The sequence below is a fragment of the Branchiostoma belcheri genome, unplaced genomic scaffold, assembly GCF_001625305.1.
Source record: "Branchiostoma belcheri isolate BF01 breed outbred unplaced genomic scaffold, Haploidv18h27 scaffold45, whole genome shotgun sequence".
In the NCBI taxonomy this organism is placed as follows: Eukaryota; Metazoa; Chordata; class Leptocardii; order Amphioxiformes; family Branchiostomatidae; genus Branchiostoma; species Branchiostoma belcheri.
In genome coordinates, this window is record NW_017804076.1 from 1,892,536 (window position 1) to 1,905,127 (window position 12,592).

Sequence of the window (12,592 nt, forward strand, 5' to 3'; positions counted from 1 at the left end):
CCAACCATGGTTAGGAGTAGGTCGGGAGCAAGGTCGTTGGAGGTGGTTGGATGGTGTTCGGCGAGGTTGGCTACTGTTAGACTGCGCCAGTAGTATGTTTCTAAATGTTTAAAACTTTCGGGGGGGGGGGGCATGGTTGTAGACTGGTTGGGCGGTGGTCGGGAGTAGGTCAGAAGTGGTCGGGGCTTGGTTGGCAATCAAATTTGACTCTAATTCAACTCAAATTTGATTCTATTCGTATCGAAAGGTATGCGTGGTCTAAATCTGGTCAGCATCTCTCCCCGACCTACCGCCAACCTTCAAGTTGGTTCGTTGGTGGTCGGGGGAAGGTTTTGGGGATGTGTGACATGGGCTTTGACGAAGTCTTTGTGAGAGGTAGCATTGGGGTAGACGGATAAAAAAGGAACAGGGCATTTTAAACGCCGCCTGTTACGTTCTATTTCCAAAAGTGGCATGGCAAGAAGTCACACACAGGCACCCGTCAGATAACCTACATGGTGCCTGTGAGGAAAGAAATTTGTACCCAGAAACGTCTGTGAAAAACGTGCCTAGTCGACACTAATTCGAAAATAAAAGCCGAAGGTCTTGATCCCTGACTCTGAACTAATTTAACTTTGCAACTATTCATACTCCTTCTTGCAGACTATACATTGTTAGGCATTTACAACAATAAAAAAACCGCTAGGTACTTATAAAAGGTGACAATCAAATTCGATTTACACTCATTATAAATGTGTTGAAATTATATAGTCCTCTACAAAATGTAAATACGTACTATGTACGTTGAACAAGTAAAGATTACTTAGTTACACAACAAACTGTCAAAACATGTCACTACATGTTACTCTGACCTCCTAAAATTGCATTGTATGCAAACGAGTATCTTCAGTTAGCTTTTTGATATATCACATATTTGTGTGTGTTCAGCGATGTTGTGTACATAGTCAAGGTACAGGGTTGGGGGTTCAAGCCTTATCTGAGCTACATTCTTTGTCTCTACAATCTATGAAGTGGAACATTCCTCTCTGCAACGTACCGGCCCAAGCGCTGAGCGCATGCAAGGGTAAACATTAGTCTTTTGTTGTGTACGTGTGAACACAAACAGACGACCTATTGGTATGCATGGCTAATTGTACCTGGAGGTTACTTCTGTATAAAGTATCCACCAGACTCTACACAAAATCCATTCTTACCAAGGAGGTTTAAAGAGGATTTTCAACGGTTTGAAAGAGGATTTTAAAACCTCTTTGTCTTTACATAAACTTTGTCTTTGCGCACACCTTAAAGCACGCGTAAAGGTTCCGTTTCTTCATTAGTGTGTACCTTTACGCATGCTTTAAGACATACGTAAAGACAGGATTTCGTCCAGTGATCGACTAACAACGTTACGCACGTTCTAAATGTTTCCAAGTAGGTAGAATGATTGGTCAGGGAAGTTTAGCCACCGTAGAGTTCATTTGCTTCCGAGGGGAAAATTAACCTTCCCGTGGACTGACTCTACTGGCCAATTATTCTCCCCTTTGTTGCCGAATTCTACGATCCGTATCTCCGTAGGAAGGCCTGTTAGAGGCTACTCAAAGTCGGAGGTATATACTCTACATGTAAATTATCATGCTTGACGTATAAAGGTGTATTTTCTATGTATAATCTGAACTATCTCACATGGTTACAGCCTAAGTCAGTTAACATATATTTCCGACATTTCTAAGCCTTTTTTCATCAGTTCTAAGCTTTTTGTCGTCACCTTGAAATTCCGTGACTAAACCAATATGAACTTAGGTGAATACCTTTTCAGTACTTAGGTACAAAAAAGTGTGTTGTTTAATGCACTGTTTTCTCACGTAGTCAGGACAAGGCTATCGTACGGGGTAAAATGTAATGAACCTCTTTTTATGTAATGGTCTCTTTTTAGGCGGAATGCTGATATGAATGTCTTTTCGCAGGTTTAAACAAAGAAAAGCAAGATGGTCCTGAAGACCACAGCCTCGTCCAACCCAGCTCAGATTGCTATGACGATACTGCTAATGTTGATGTTCATACGGCCGTCTGAGGGCTGGTATGGGGCGGACTACTGGAACGACCGTTACGGTGGCCAAGGGATCTTTTACGATACAGGTCAGTTACGGTCGGCTTTACAAGAATGTGTTGTATTTAGTCTAAAACATCTGTATATCAATATCTCTAGCGGACTTCATTGCGTTGCTGGAAAATAGCAGAATTTTTGGCATTACATAAATGTACATTTAAAGTCTAAAGAATCTGTATATCAACATCTCTTTATCTCTTTAATAAGGCCATGCTGATTTGATTATGGATGATAGATGACATCCGCGTGCGCATGAATTTTCACCCGTTCCGAAAGCAGCTGCAAAATATATGCTGTATATTTGAAAACAAAACGATACTGATGTCATTGAGTGCCAAAATCAATTCCAAAGGCAAAGAAGAAAATGTGAAGAAATGAAAACGAAGAGTCTATAATTCACCATACCATACTCTGTGTGTTTAGTCATCTGTTCAACCTTCATGACCCAGTAGATTTCATAATGGATGCAACGACTTTGTCAAACTTGTTTTATTCCCATGCTTACATGTGTCAGTTTTGGGGTTCCCATTTCATCCATACATGACCTAACGTTATCAAGATAGCAAAGATTTTCAGAGGAAGTTGGAACGTTAAATCACTATCAGAATTTTGGGATATTGTGTAATGGAATTGTGCTTTCATCAGGCCTTTATTCCTTACGGTGTCTTAAATCGAACAAAATGTGTTCTCTCCCACTCTTCTTATCAAGGCGACATGTTTAGTGGTCTGTGGTCTGCCGATACCTTACAAAGTGAGTATCGGCGCGCAGGTTCGGACTGGTCTGGGAGCCATTGCTCGTCTTGTACCTGCAATTCACGGACACAGACGGTCTCCTGTAGCTCTGGTACTACTGTGTAAGTATATAGGAACCGTACGTCTATCTAAATATGTAAAGTATGGATAGCTGAGCTATAAAAATTGCATAAACCAATACAAGATCTGTTTAAATTTGTTTCACTGGGATGCTAATGGAATTAATGGAGTAGTCAGTTGCAATTCAAGCTGCACGTATTAAAGCTGCATTGTGTAACATTAGGACGAAACAAAAAAGTCAATTTTCTAGTCGTCATTTCTTCATAAATTGAGTTGAATCAATTGCAGCCTTACTCCATTGCAAATACGTGTCATTCAGGAAGTGGAGATGTCGGAATATGACGCCTTACGAGTGTGCTTAATAGCTGGAAACACAGCTGTCAGCAACATTCTGGTAGTTTGAGTTGGTGGCCCAAACGTAGTGCACATCGTGTGGGATGTTTTACCAGTTATAAGTATGACAGAATTGCACAAATATGTTGAAAAGTGGAAGTAAATTACAATCATATGAATTTTTTTCCTTCAAAAGTTTGGTGCAAGAATGTTACATAATGCCTCTTTAACTAATCGCTACCACCCGATGCTCGTGCAATTCACAGGGCCATAAGAGGGCAGAATTTCCATTTCAATCTGACAGAGACAACCTTTTCAACATCCGTCACTGAGATGTAAGTCTGCTACATACATTATACAATTCTTAATAAAATCCTGTTTCCACCAAATCTCTGGTTTGTTTATGTTGGCCTGTTAGCGGTTAAAAGAATATGATAAGAAATGTTGCAATCATTTACCCAGCGTATTCTTGTAGTTGGTGTTTGTTTGGTGCATTTTATGTGAACTACAGACAAGGTAAATTCGCCCTTGAGTGACTTTTTGTTTCCCTTGCCTCTCCAGTACCATAGTAAACTCCAGACTACAGTACATCGACGAAAGAACTTTCTCAGACCTCAGAAGCCTCCGGAAATTGTAAGACAATCGGTGTTTTTCTTGGTCATAAAAAATTATCTACATGTATTTGTCAATGGTCTGAACCATCACCACTATGTGTAGTTGAAGGCGGAAACATCAAAACGTAGTGATCAAAACTTTTCAAGTGAAACAGGTGTAGTTTTCACTTCATGAAAAGTGGGATATAACAATGGTGATGAATTCCAGAAAAGTCTGGTAATGGTTGCTCTTGGCAATTGATACTTCAGGCAAAGACTATCATACTTTCCTGGTATCTGTCTCTATTGTGTTGTCAGACATGACCGGACGTACCGATCAGATGTTCCTGGAATATATTTCTAAATAATTCATGCCTTATTGTGCTTTCTCCTCTTCACAAGGACTATCCATGGAACAGATCTCAGATACTTTCCCGACATCTCCAACTGTACGGCTCTTCAAAAACTGTAAGTTATCTAGAAAGATCAATTTATGATTGTTTTAATACATTTTTGAGAATCCATGGTATTTTTAGATACAGATAAATAGAGTTCATTTGACCATAATCGGTCTTTAATTATCTTGATGGAGACGACAGTGGCCATTGAAAAATTGATCCCTGTGTACTCTTTGTTTTGGAATAAACATTGTACTATGATTGTCAGATAAACGTTCACGATAATTTGAAAACAAATCTATACTGAAGTATTATATACACATTACGTGGGACTGAGACTAACGACTAACGTTTTCCTCATTACTGTTAAACTCCAGAGACCTGAGTTACAACAACATTGCCTTCCCTGTTGGCGTGGATCCAAAACTACAGTTTTCAGACACGCTTACACATGTGTGAGTTCTTGTACTAGATTCTTTTTGGCTTTGGTATTATTCCATTGGATTTTTAGATTAGTCCTTTTGAATACTTTTAACGTAAGAATATGGTTGTTTGTTCACCAGCCTATTAGATCATAATTACAGAGCATTATTTAATCAGTGTACCCCCTAGAGGTTTCAAAAATTTGAATAACAAAATATTGGACAGAAGTCAAATGACGTAACAGTGGTTCAAAATGTTTTATGCTACTGCAGGAGCCTTATGGAAAACAACATCAGCTGGGTTCCCCGTGGACTCTTCTCCGGAACCAAGATTCGCTACTTGTAAGTGTTCACAACTTGGTTCATTATGCTTATCTTCGCAGAAGGTAAACAAATTGTTTATGTTCTTTTCCTGCAAACAATTAAGATCAATGCCCTGGACGGCAAGACAGACACGTGATGGTAACTAGTGCTGTAGCAAACACGATGAGGGGTTGGATTACATTATGTAACACATTGCAGGGCAAAGTCGGGGGCTGGCCTTTGCTTTGCAAATGTTACTTTTCTAGCTGCCACTGAGTTGTCTGTGCTGTCAGCATCATTATGTTCTGAATGGAATAAATGAATGAATAAATAAAAAGGATTGTCCTCAAGCCCTGCCTAACATCTCTCTACAGGGGCCTCAGTGTGAACAAGATAAAACAGTTCCCGTCAAACGCACTGGAAAATATGGCTGACCTGGAGTTCTTGTAAGTAGTTATTTTCTATATCTTCTTAGACAAAAGCTATTCTAAGAATAGCGTGAAATGTAACATCAACTGGTAAATTGTAGTTGGTTGAAATAGTCTAAGTAGATACCAAATGCCACTTAGACACTCTTTACTCTTACTGTATTTTCTCCTAAATTGCCATTTCTTTTATAGATCTCTGGACCAAAACAAGCTAACTTCATTGTCAAGGATAACGTTGGACACGCTTGCCGTGTCTAATATCATGCATCTGTAAGTATGGTGATAAAACATTTCGATAAAACATTATGAATTTTTTGACCCGCAAAACTTGAAAGTACTACTGTTGAATCAAAATATTTACAATACATTGAATAGTTTGTGGCTAATGATGTCTTTTCCTTTTTTCTCTCAGCAATTTCAGCAACAACGAGATCAGTTACATCGGAGCAAAGGCATTTCTTCAGCTGACAAATCTAAAGATCCTGTAACTATCTTTATCATCAGTTTCGTAAACTTTGCAGTTGGTACTGGCCTTAAAATGTAGTGACTAAGTTTGTTCATTGATGTCGTCCTAGCCATTCGATATAAATGCCATGTCCATAGTTAACCAAGGATTAAGGTGTCCAAAACTCGATAGAACTATCGTAGAGTGGAACTCGCTGCCGCCAAGCGCAGTAGGGGCATAATCATTGGATAGCTAAAAAGTTTAGAGCTAGATGTTCAAAGGCCAGATGTAACAAGTCGTTCGGTAGAATATAGCTAGCTGTCGCCGCGAAGCTGGTGTGTTACGCCGAGGGGCGGTTATATTGGATATACAGATATGTATCTCTTATTCAGGGAACTGCATCGGAACCTGATGACGACCATTGGATGGAACACCTTCGACAACTACCACAGTTTACTTCACTTGTAAGTATTTCTTTTTTGCGTGTGTACATATTGAGTAGCACACATATAAAGATTATATCATTGCTTACATGTATGTCTAGTGTGTATGTAGATGATAACTGGATGCAACTTGGATATACATGAGAGAATTCCGTGGCGTTCCAGTTGTTCTCTCTATTGAAGCCCGGTAACAGTTCTTATCATTAACACCATATCAATTGGTTGTACTAATGTCGTTTTTCTATAGTTACATGTCACTAAAGGCATATTAGAGTGCAACACTTACATTTGCTATTAATTGTTTGCAGAGATTTAAACTACAACAAGCTGAAGAAGCTGCCAAGTCGCTCCTTCACCAACTTGGGCGAGCTGAGGACATTGTAAGACTTATGATCCGTGAAAATTGACTTCTATCTACGAACTCACTACATTGCCTAATCATCTAACGTTACGTTATTATCATCATGATAATTGCATAGGAATGATAAAAATATAATGCTGTTTCATAGGATCCTACACAGTCAACAGGTACCAGATGCCATGCAAGCAATCATGTTTGACGCCTTTTACAACCTCACTCAACTGACGACATTGTAAGTCTAGATTACATATGTGTGTACGTTAAAAATTACAATTGTGCTACTTCATGTAACTTAAAGATATAGTAATATTCTACCCTATAATGAACTTCTTATCATGTGGATTATATACACTTGTTTATTTTATTCATTTATCTACTTGTTTATTCATTCATTCATTCATTCATTTTTAGGTTTATCAGCAACAATAGCTTCACAACGTTTCCACACCCTGCATTTTCTGAGGAGGACTGGCCAAATCTGCGATTCCTGTGAGTTAATTTTCCTCTGATCTATTCTATCTCTGTTTGGTATTACCAAATATGCGGGTCATATCGCTGACACTTGAAGTTGATTATTTGCATGTATTGGGCAGCAAAAGAGACGCAGAATATTATTTCCACTTGAAAATACCAATACATAAGAAGGAAATATAAATCATACAAAAAAGTTCAAGGGTGGCCCGACGCTTGTACGTATGTAAAGGCCTCCCTTTATCAACTTATAAAAATTGAATAAATCAATTGAATAAAAGAAATAGGTTTGGTAACATATAACCGAAGCAGGTGAGAACACAGTACAATAAAGAACTTGCCATAACTTGAGTGATCATGATTGGATTTGAGTTTACGATTTTATGATGAATATGATGCTTACAAAGGTTATATCACAAACGTGTAGGCACGCAGACCACAACAAAATCGTCAATGTGACTGAGTACTCCAACAATGCCTTCGAGGGTGTGTACTTGTCTCTTTATGCGGCCAGGAGAATTCAACACGAGGGTCAACCGTTTTCAAAGCTATCGTCTGTACAGACCTTGTGAGTGAAATTTACATTACTGACATAACGGCAATCTAAATTTATTGTTATACGCATGATAAGTAATAGTTAAATAGTTTAAATGCATTGCATGTATATTGGTACAATAAGTCGAGTTTAATGATAATTTGTAAAAATGTGAATCTTGGAATTAATAATGGATCATTATTATTATCTATTCTTGTTATTATTCTTGTTTTCTCTATCATCATTAACATTATTATTGTTTTCCATACTATCTTTATATTATTAATTGTATGTTAATGCTTTTGTTTGTGACTGAATGAATACTACTGTTGTTTATTTATGATGCAGGGCCCATGCAAAGCAGTGGCAACCACTAAGTTGGGCAACTCCGGGTGAAAAAAACAGAACAGAACAGAAATAAAAAATAAATAAGTAATATAGCCCTAGTTCGTATTGAGGTCTTATTTGTTTACATTTTTGCACACTTTTCCAGATGGCTCCACGACAATCAGATCGCTTCTATTCGTAAGGATGACTTGTGTCATCTGACGAGCCTGACAACTCTGTAAGACTATCCACTATTACATTGCACTGATTAATCCATTTCTGAAATTTTTGTCTCGTTTTTAGTTTTCCTAACAAGTTAGCATTATTGTCATGATGTCGTATTTTCTTGCATAGTGAGCTTGGTACCAATACATTGGACGAGACAACGCTACAGTCTGGTGCATTCCGGTGTCTTGGGAATCTACAAAACCTGTAAGTTTTCATTGAGTATTTTATCTTGTTCAAACATAACTGGAAAGTTATGTTTTTAACTCAACATTTCGTATGTATGACAAATTCTACAAACACAATGAGCACCTTACAAACTACTGTGCTCTAGCTACATATCCCATTTAATGGTGTGAAGCTGAATGTGTACATAACATTGACAATGAAATTGAACATTATCCTTACTACTTATGCTAGACAACCTTATGTCTGTTTAACAAGCCAAATCAAAATATGTTCTTTCAGCCGTCTCGGCAGTAACCGTATCCAGTACCTACCAGTGTCTAAGTACGATGACGTATATCCACCAGTAGTCCGGGAATTGTAAGTAGCTTTGAAATAGGTTTGTCTGTGCATTTACTTTTTACTCGTTTGAAACCACTACTCGCCTTTTCTTAATTAGCTGTTCAATTGATAATTCATATTAATGGAAATTATAAACTTTCTCCAACTCAAAAGGAATTTGGCTCACTTACTAGGCTTTTGGACAAAATCTCTCGGTCGTCATCAGCTATCAGGCAGCTAAGTGGTGTACACTCGTATTTTCTTCTGCACGTATGACGACCACACTGGGTCAAAGTTCTTGGGAAGTCGGTACCGCCACCCGACCAGGTTGAGAAGGAAGAGAGTAACCTTCTCTCAACCCAAACGGGGGGGGGGCATTTGGGTCAGGTAGCTGATGAAGACTGAGTCTGGTGAGTTAAGTTCTTTGGAGTTGGAGAACGGTTTAATTTTCATCATGTAACTTACCAACTCAGATGAACATTCATGCTAATGTTTCACATTGTTGTTGTCTTAGGATCATAAGCTCCAACCGACTTACTTTCCTGCTAGAGGGGACCTTCAGTAACCTAACATCCTTGCAAAATTTGTAAGTATTTTTTCCTCAAAAATACATTTTGCCTATTGCTATCTAAAAAGTATCAATCTTGTATGACGAGTGCAACTATTTGTCATTGATATCATGTGGTAATATCAATGACTTTTTTTCACAAAACAGATTCCTGGATTCAAATAGAATCATCACAATTGAGGATGGAACATTCCCAGACGAGATTAGGATCATGTAAGTTTTTGTCTGGCTATTACATGTATCATCATCATCTATCACTATCGAGGCCGCTAAAGTTACGGTGTCCAATGCGATATCTAGGTCTTGAAATCTAAGTTGAAAATGTATATCAACATTTATGGAGCTAACATATCGAAAAGCACAACAGAAAACGGTTAAGGGAAGGATCCTAAGCTGATTTATGGGAACCACCCAGAAAAAATGGCTCATTTTGGGGCTTGTTTTTTATTTTTATTTTTTTAAATGTATTTTATTTATTTCATTTTCACACACCTGGGTAGCCCAACTCATCTTTGACAAGTTGATTTTCAGTGGGGCCTAGTTTACAGAAATGATAAAACATAAGTTCTTAAGTTTCTATTGAATACTGATGCAAATGTAATAATGTGTCAATATCATACAGATTTCCTTATTCAGAATACGTCCTTTTTTGCCGCCCTAAAATAGCATCGGGTGCCTTTGAATTATGTAGGTAACAGGCTGAATATATATATATATATATATATATATATATATATATATATACAGAGAGAGGGAGGAGAGAGAGAGAGAGAGCTGTGTTGTACAAATATCCAAAGTACCTTACTAAAGTCAATAACATTTTGACTTTCCCCCCAGAAACCTCCAGAACAATAGATACTTCGACTTCCGTCATCAGAATCCGTTCAGCAACCTGACACGACTGCTGGGTATTGTTCTGGATGGCAACGCGATTACAGAAATCCCAGAAACTGCATTTTACGGGCTCGGAAATCTATTTGGACTGTATGTATTCTTACCTTAGACCTTATACTACAGCCAATGTTCATCGGTGGACTTAATTTCATATAGACAACATAAATGTAATGAAAATTATGCCGTTAATTTAAGAAGCACACACACATACTGAAAAAGTAATGTATGATGATGTGGTTTGTACTTTTCTTCAGCATATCTCGTGTTTTATATGGTCTACAGTTTTGTTGATCAAGTAAAAGGAGGATATTATCTCAATCGAACATGTATGTGAAGAAACAGAAACTGACTACTTCTTATAACTATCATATATCCAAGCAAAGTTATGATATCACATGAATTAACGAATGGCGACCTTTACAAGAGCAATGTCACTCACCACAGACCAGAAGGTTCTATTAGATGTACATTTAGTGATCACAAATTATTCATTCCAGGAGCCTTAGTAACAACAAATTAGGTTGGATACGAAAGGATGCTTTCAAAGACTTTGTCTTCCTACAGACACTGTAAGTAATCAAGGATTCTTTGTTTTTACTTTGTGATTTAATAGTCAATGAAATAGCAAACAGTGGCCATTGATAATTAAAAAAACATCGTTTGTTTTCCCCAAATGTCTGTAAACTAATAAAAATTCTGCATCTTTAAATCGTTTTCCATCAGAAATCTCGACAACAACGAGATTGGATATGTGGAGGAAGGGACCTTGGACCAGCTGCCAGACATCAGACATGTGTAGGTGCATTTTATTGTGTTTGTTCAAGAGTCCCTTTATTTTGGGGTACCACCAGTAATTAGCTAGAACCAGCCTACAATACGAAACAAGCAACGGTTTTCCGTCAGCGACATCACATTTTTGTCTCACAGATATCAGTATGTTATGGGATAGGATTGATTCAACTTACTACATTATTAAAACAAGTAAAATCTGAGATTTTATACCTCCGGGCTTTTTATTGTATATTTCTATATGTTGTTTGTTATGTATAGTTGATGGTGTTGAATTTTATGTGTTTAGCGTTCCTGGTTGTGTTAACACAGGTCAACATTTTCATCTGCAGCCCATAACATGTACCCATGAACTTATGAAATTCTATTTAATCTGCCGCAATGAACTCGTAATGAAACTCAGAATGACAACCGGAACCGTTAAATCAGACGTTAAAAATAACGGCTGAAGTAGCAAGCCATCCTTATTGTCACTTCCTCCATTTTCCGCCAATTCTTCGTATAAATCGGGGAAGTAAAGAACGCCGAGAACGTCTGAGACCGTATACCGCGGTATTTGTAAGTTAATAGTCGTAATATACGCCGAAAACATCCAAAACAAAGATTGCGCAAGAGTACGTTGACCCCTGACCCATTGACCAACCCGGAAGTTGCTGCCGATCACGCGTCCTGTGAACGCGTACTAAAAATACCCTCCAAACAACATTTGTTGCGCCTCGCATACAGAAGATGTATGTGCACAACAACAATTGTTGCGCGCCGCAAAACTAAGAATTTATTGAGACCCGTCACCCCTCTGTGCGACTGTGGACGAGACCGACTATATCTGACACACGCAAAAGATCGACGGTCGCGACCCACTTTCTCACTCAAGGGGTGTTCTGGGGCCATCAAAAGGCTCCATTTTCACGCCCGAAAACACATATACAATAAAAACAAAAGAACGTGCATCATCTGCAGCCCGATAGCAAAACATATACCGAGTCTCAAAAGAATCCGTCCACTCAAACGCGAGGAATCGCTGCGAACGTGAAATTCTAAAACTCTCACAAAGCCCTTCCGCGGAAGGATGTCTCCTCCCCCGGAGGCAATAATTACCAAACTTTTAAAACCCAGTTGTCTTGCCCTGAAATTGCATTAGATGACTTTAACATTACATCATAGGTACCATTATCCAACTATCCATTTGTGTCTTTCAGGCAACTGAATCACAACGATCTGACATCTCTATCAAATACCGGGGATTTCTACAATATCTCTGGCAATGACCTGTACGTACCTGCATGATCAGATGTTTTGTACTATCATCTATTAACATCGATTAGAAAGAAAACTGTTCTCAATATAATTAAAATACATAGTTCAAAATGGCTGATCGCTCTTATTGAAAAATATTCAATTTGGTATTTTTTTTATTTCGCATTCAATAACAAAAAGGAACCACAAAGACTATACATATTTATATAAGGGACAAAATCAGGTATATTGTAACAATAGAACATGTTCAGATTCATACTCTACCTTAACCAAATCAATTTCATCTACCATTTTAGGACCTTCCAAAACAACAGAATAACTGCAATCCGCAACCACACTTTTAAGGCAATAAGTGTAGATATCCTGTAAGTATATCATTTCATTACACATGCAT

The 12,592-nt window shown here is 38.1% G+C and overlaps 1 protein-coding gene across 1 annotated transcript in view; it reads left to right on the forward strand.

The window, feature by feature from the left end:
• Positions 1-3,561: 3,561 nt before the first annotated feature.
• The window catches only part of LOC109478676, a 34,718-nt gene continuing 25,687 nt past the window's right edge, over positions 3,562-12,592 (forward strand). Inside the window, exons 1-23 of the mRNA XM_019780341.1 lie at positions 3,562-3,567; positions 3,794-3,865; positions 4,228-4,293; positions 4,601-4,678; positions 4,919-4,987; positions 5,323-5,394; positions 5,569-5,646; positions 5,789-5,860; positions 6,214-6,285; positions 6,573-6,644; positions 6,774-6,857; positions 7,037-7,114; positions 7,524-7,664; positions 8,125-8,196; positions 8,313-8,390; positions 8,652-8,729; positions 9,205-9,276; positions 9,406-9,471; positions 10,096-10,242; positions 10,650-10,721; positions 10,876-10,947; positions 12,141-12,212; positions 12,495-12,563. Coding sequence (XP_019635900.1) covers positions 4,926-4,987; positions 5,323-5,394; positions 5,569-5,646; positions 5,789-5,860; positions 6,214-6,285; positions 6,573-6,644; positions 6,774-6,857; positions 7,037-7,114; positions 7,524-7,664; positions 8,125-8,196; positions 8,313-8,390; positions 8,652-8,729; positions 9,205-9,276; positions 9,406-9,471; positions 10,096-10,242; positions 10,650-10,721; positions 10,876-10,947; positions 12,141-12,212; positions 12,495-12,563 — 1,529 coding nt within the window. The 5' untranslated portion in view covers positions 3,562-3,567; positions 3,794-3,865; positions 4,228-4,293; positions 4,601-4,678; positions 4,919-4,925. The remainder of the gene's footprint in view (positions 3,568-3,793; positions 3,866-4,227; positions 4,294-4,600; positions 4,679-4,918; positions 4,988-5,322; positions 5,395-5,568; positions 5,647-5,788; positions 5,861-6,213; positions 6,286-6,572; positions 6,645-6,773; positions 6,858-7,036; positions 7,115-7,523; positions 7,665-8,124; positions 8,197-8,312; positions 8,391-8,651; positions 8,730-9,204; positions 9,277-9,405; positions 9,472-10,095; positions 10,243-10,649; positions 10,722-10,875; positions 10,948-12,140; positions 12,213-12,494; positions 12,564-12,592) is intronic.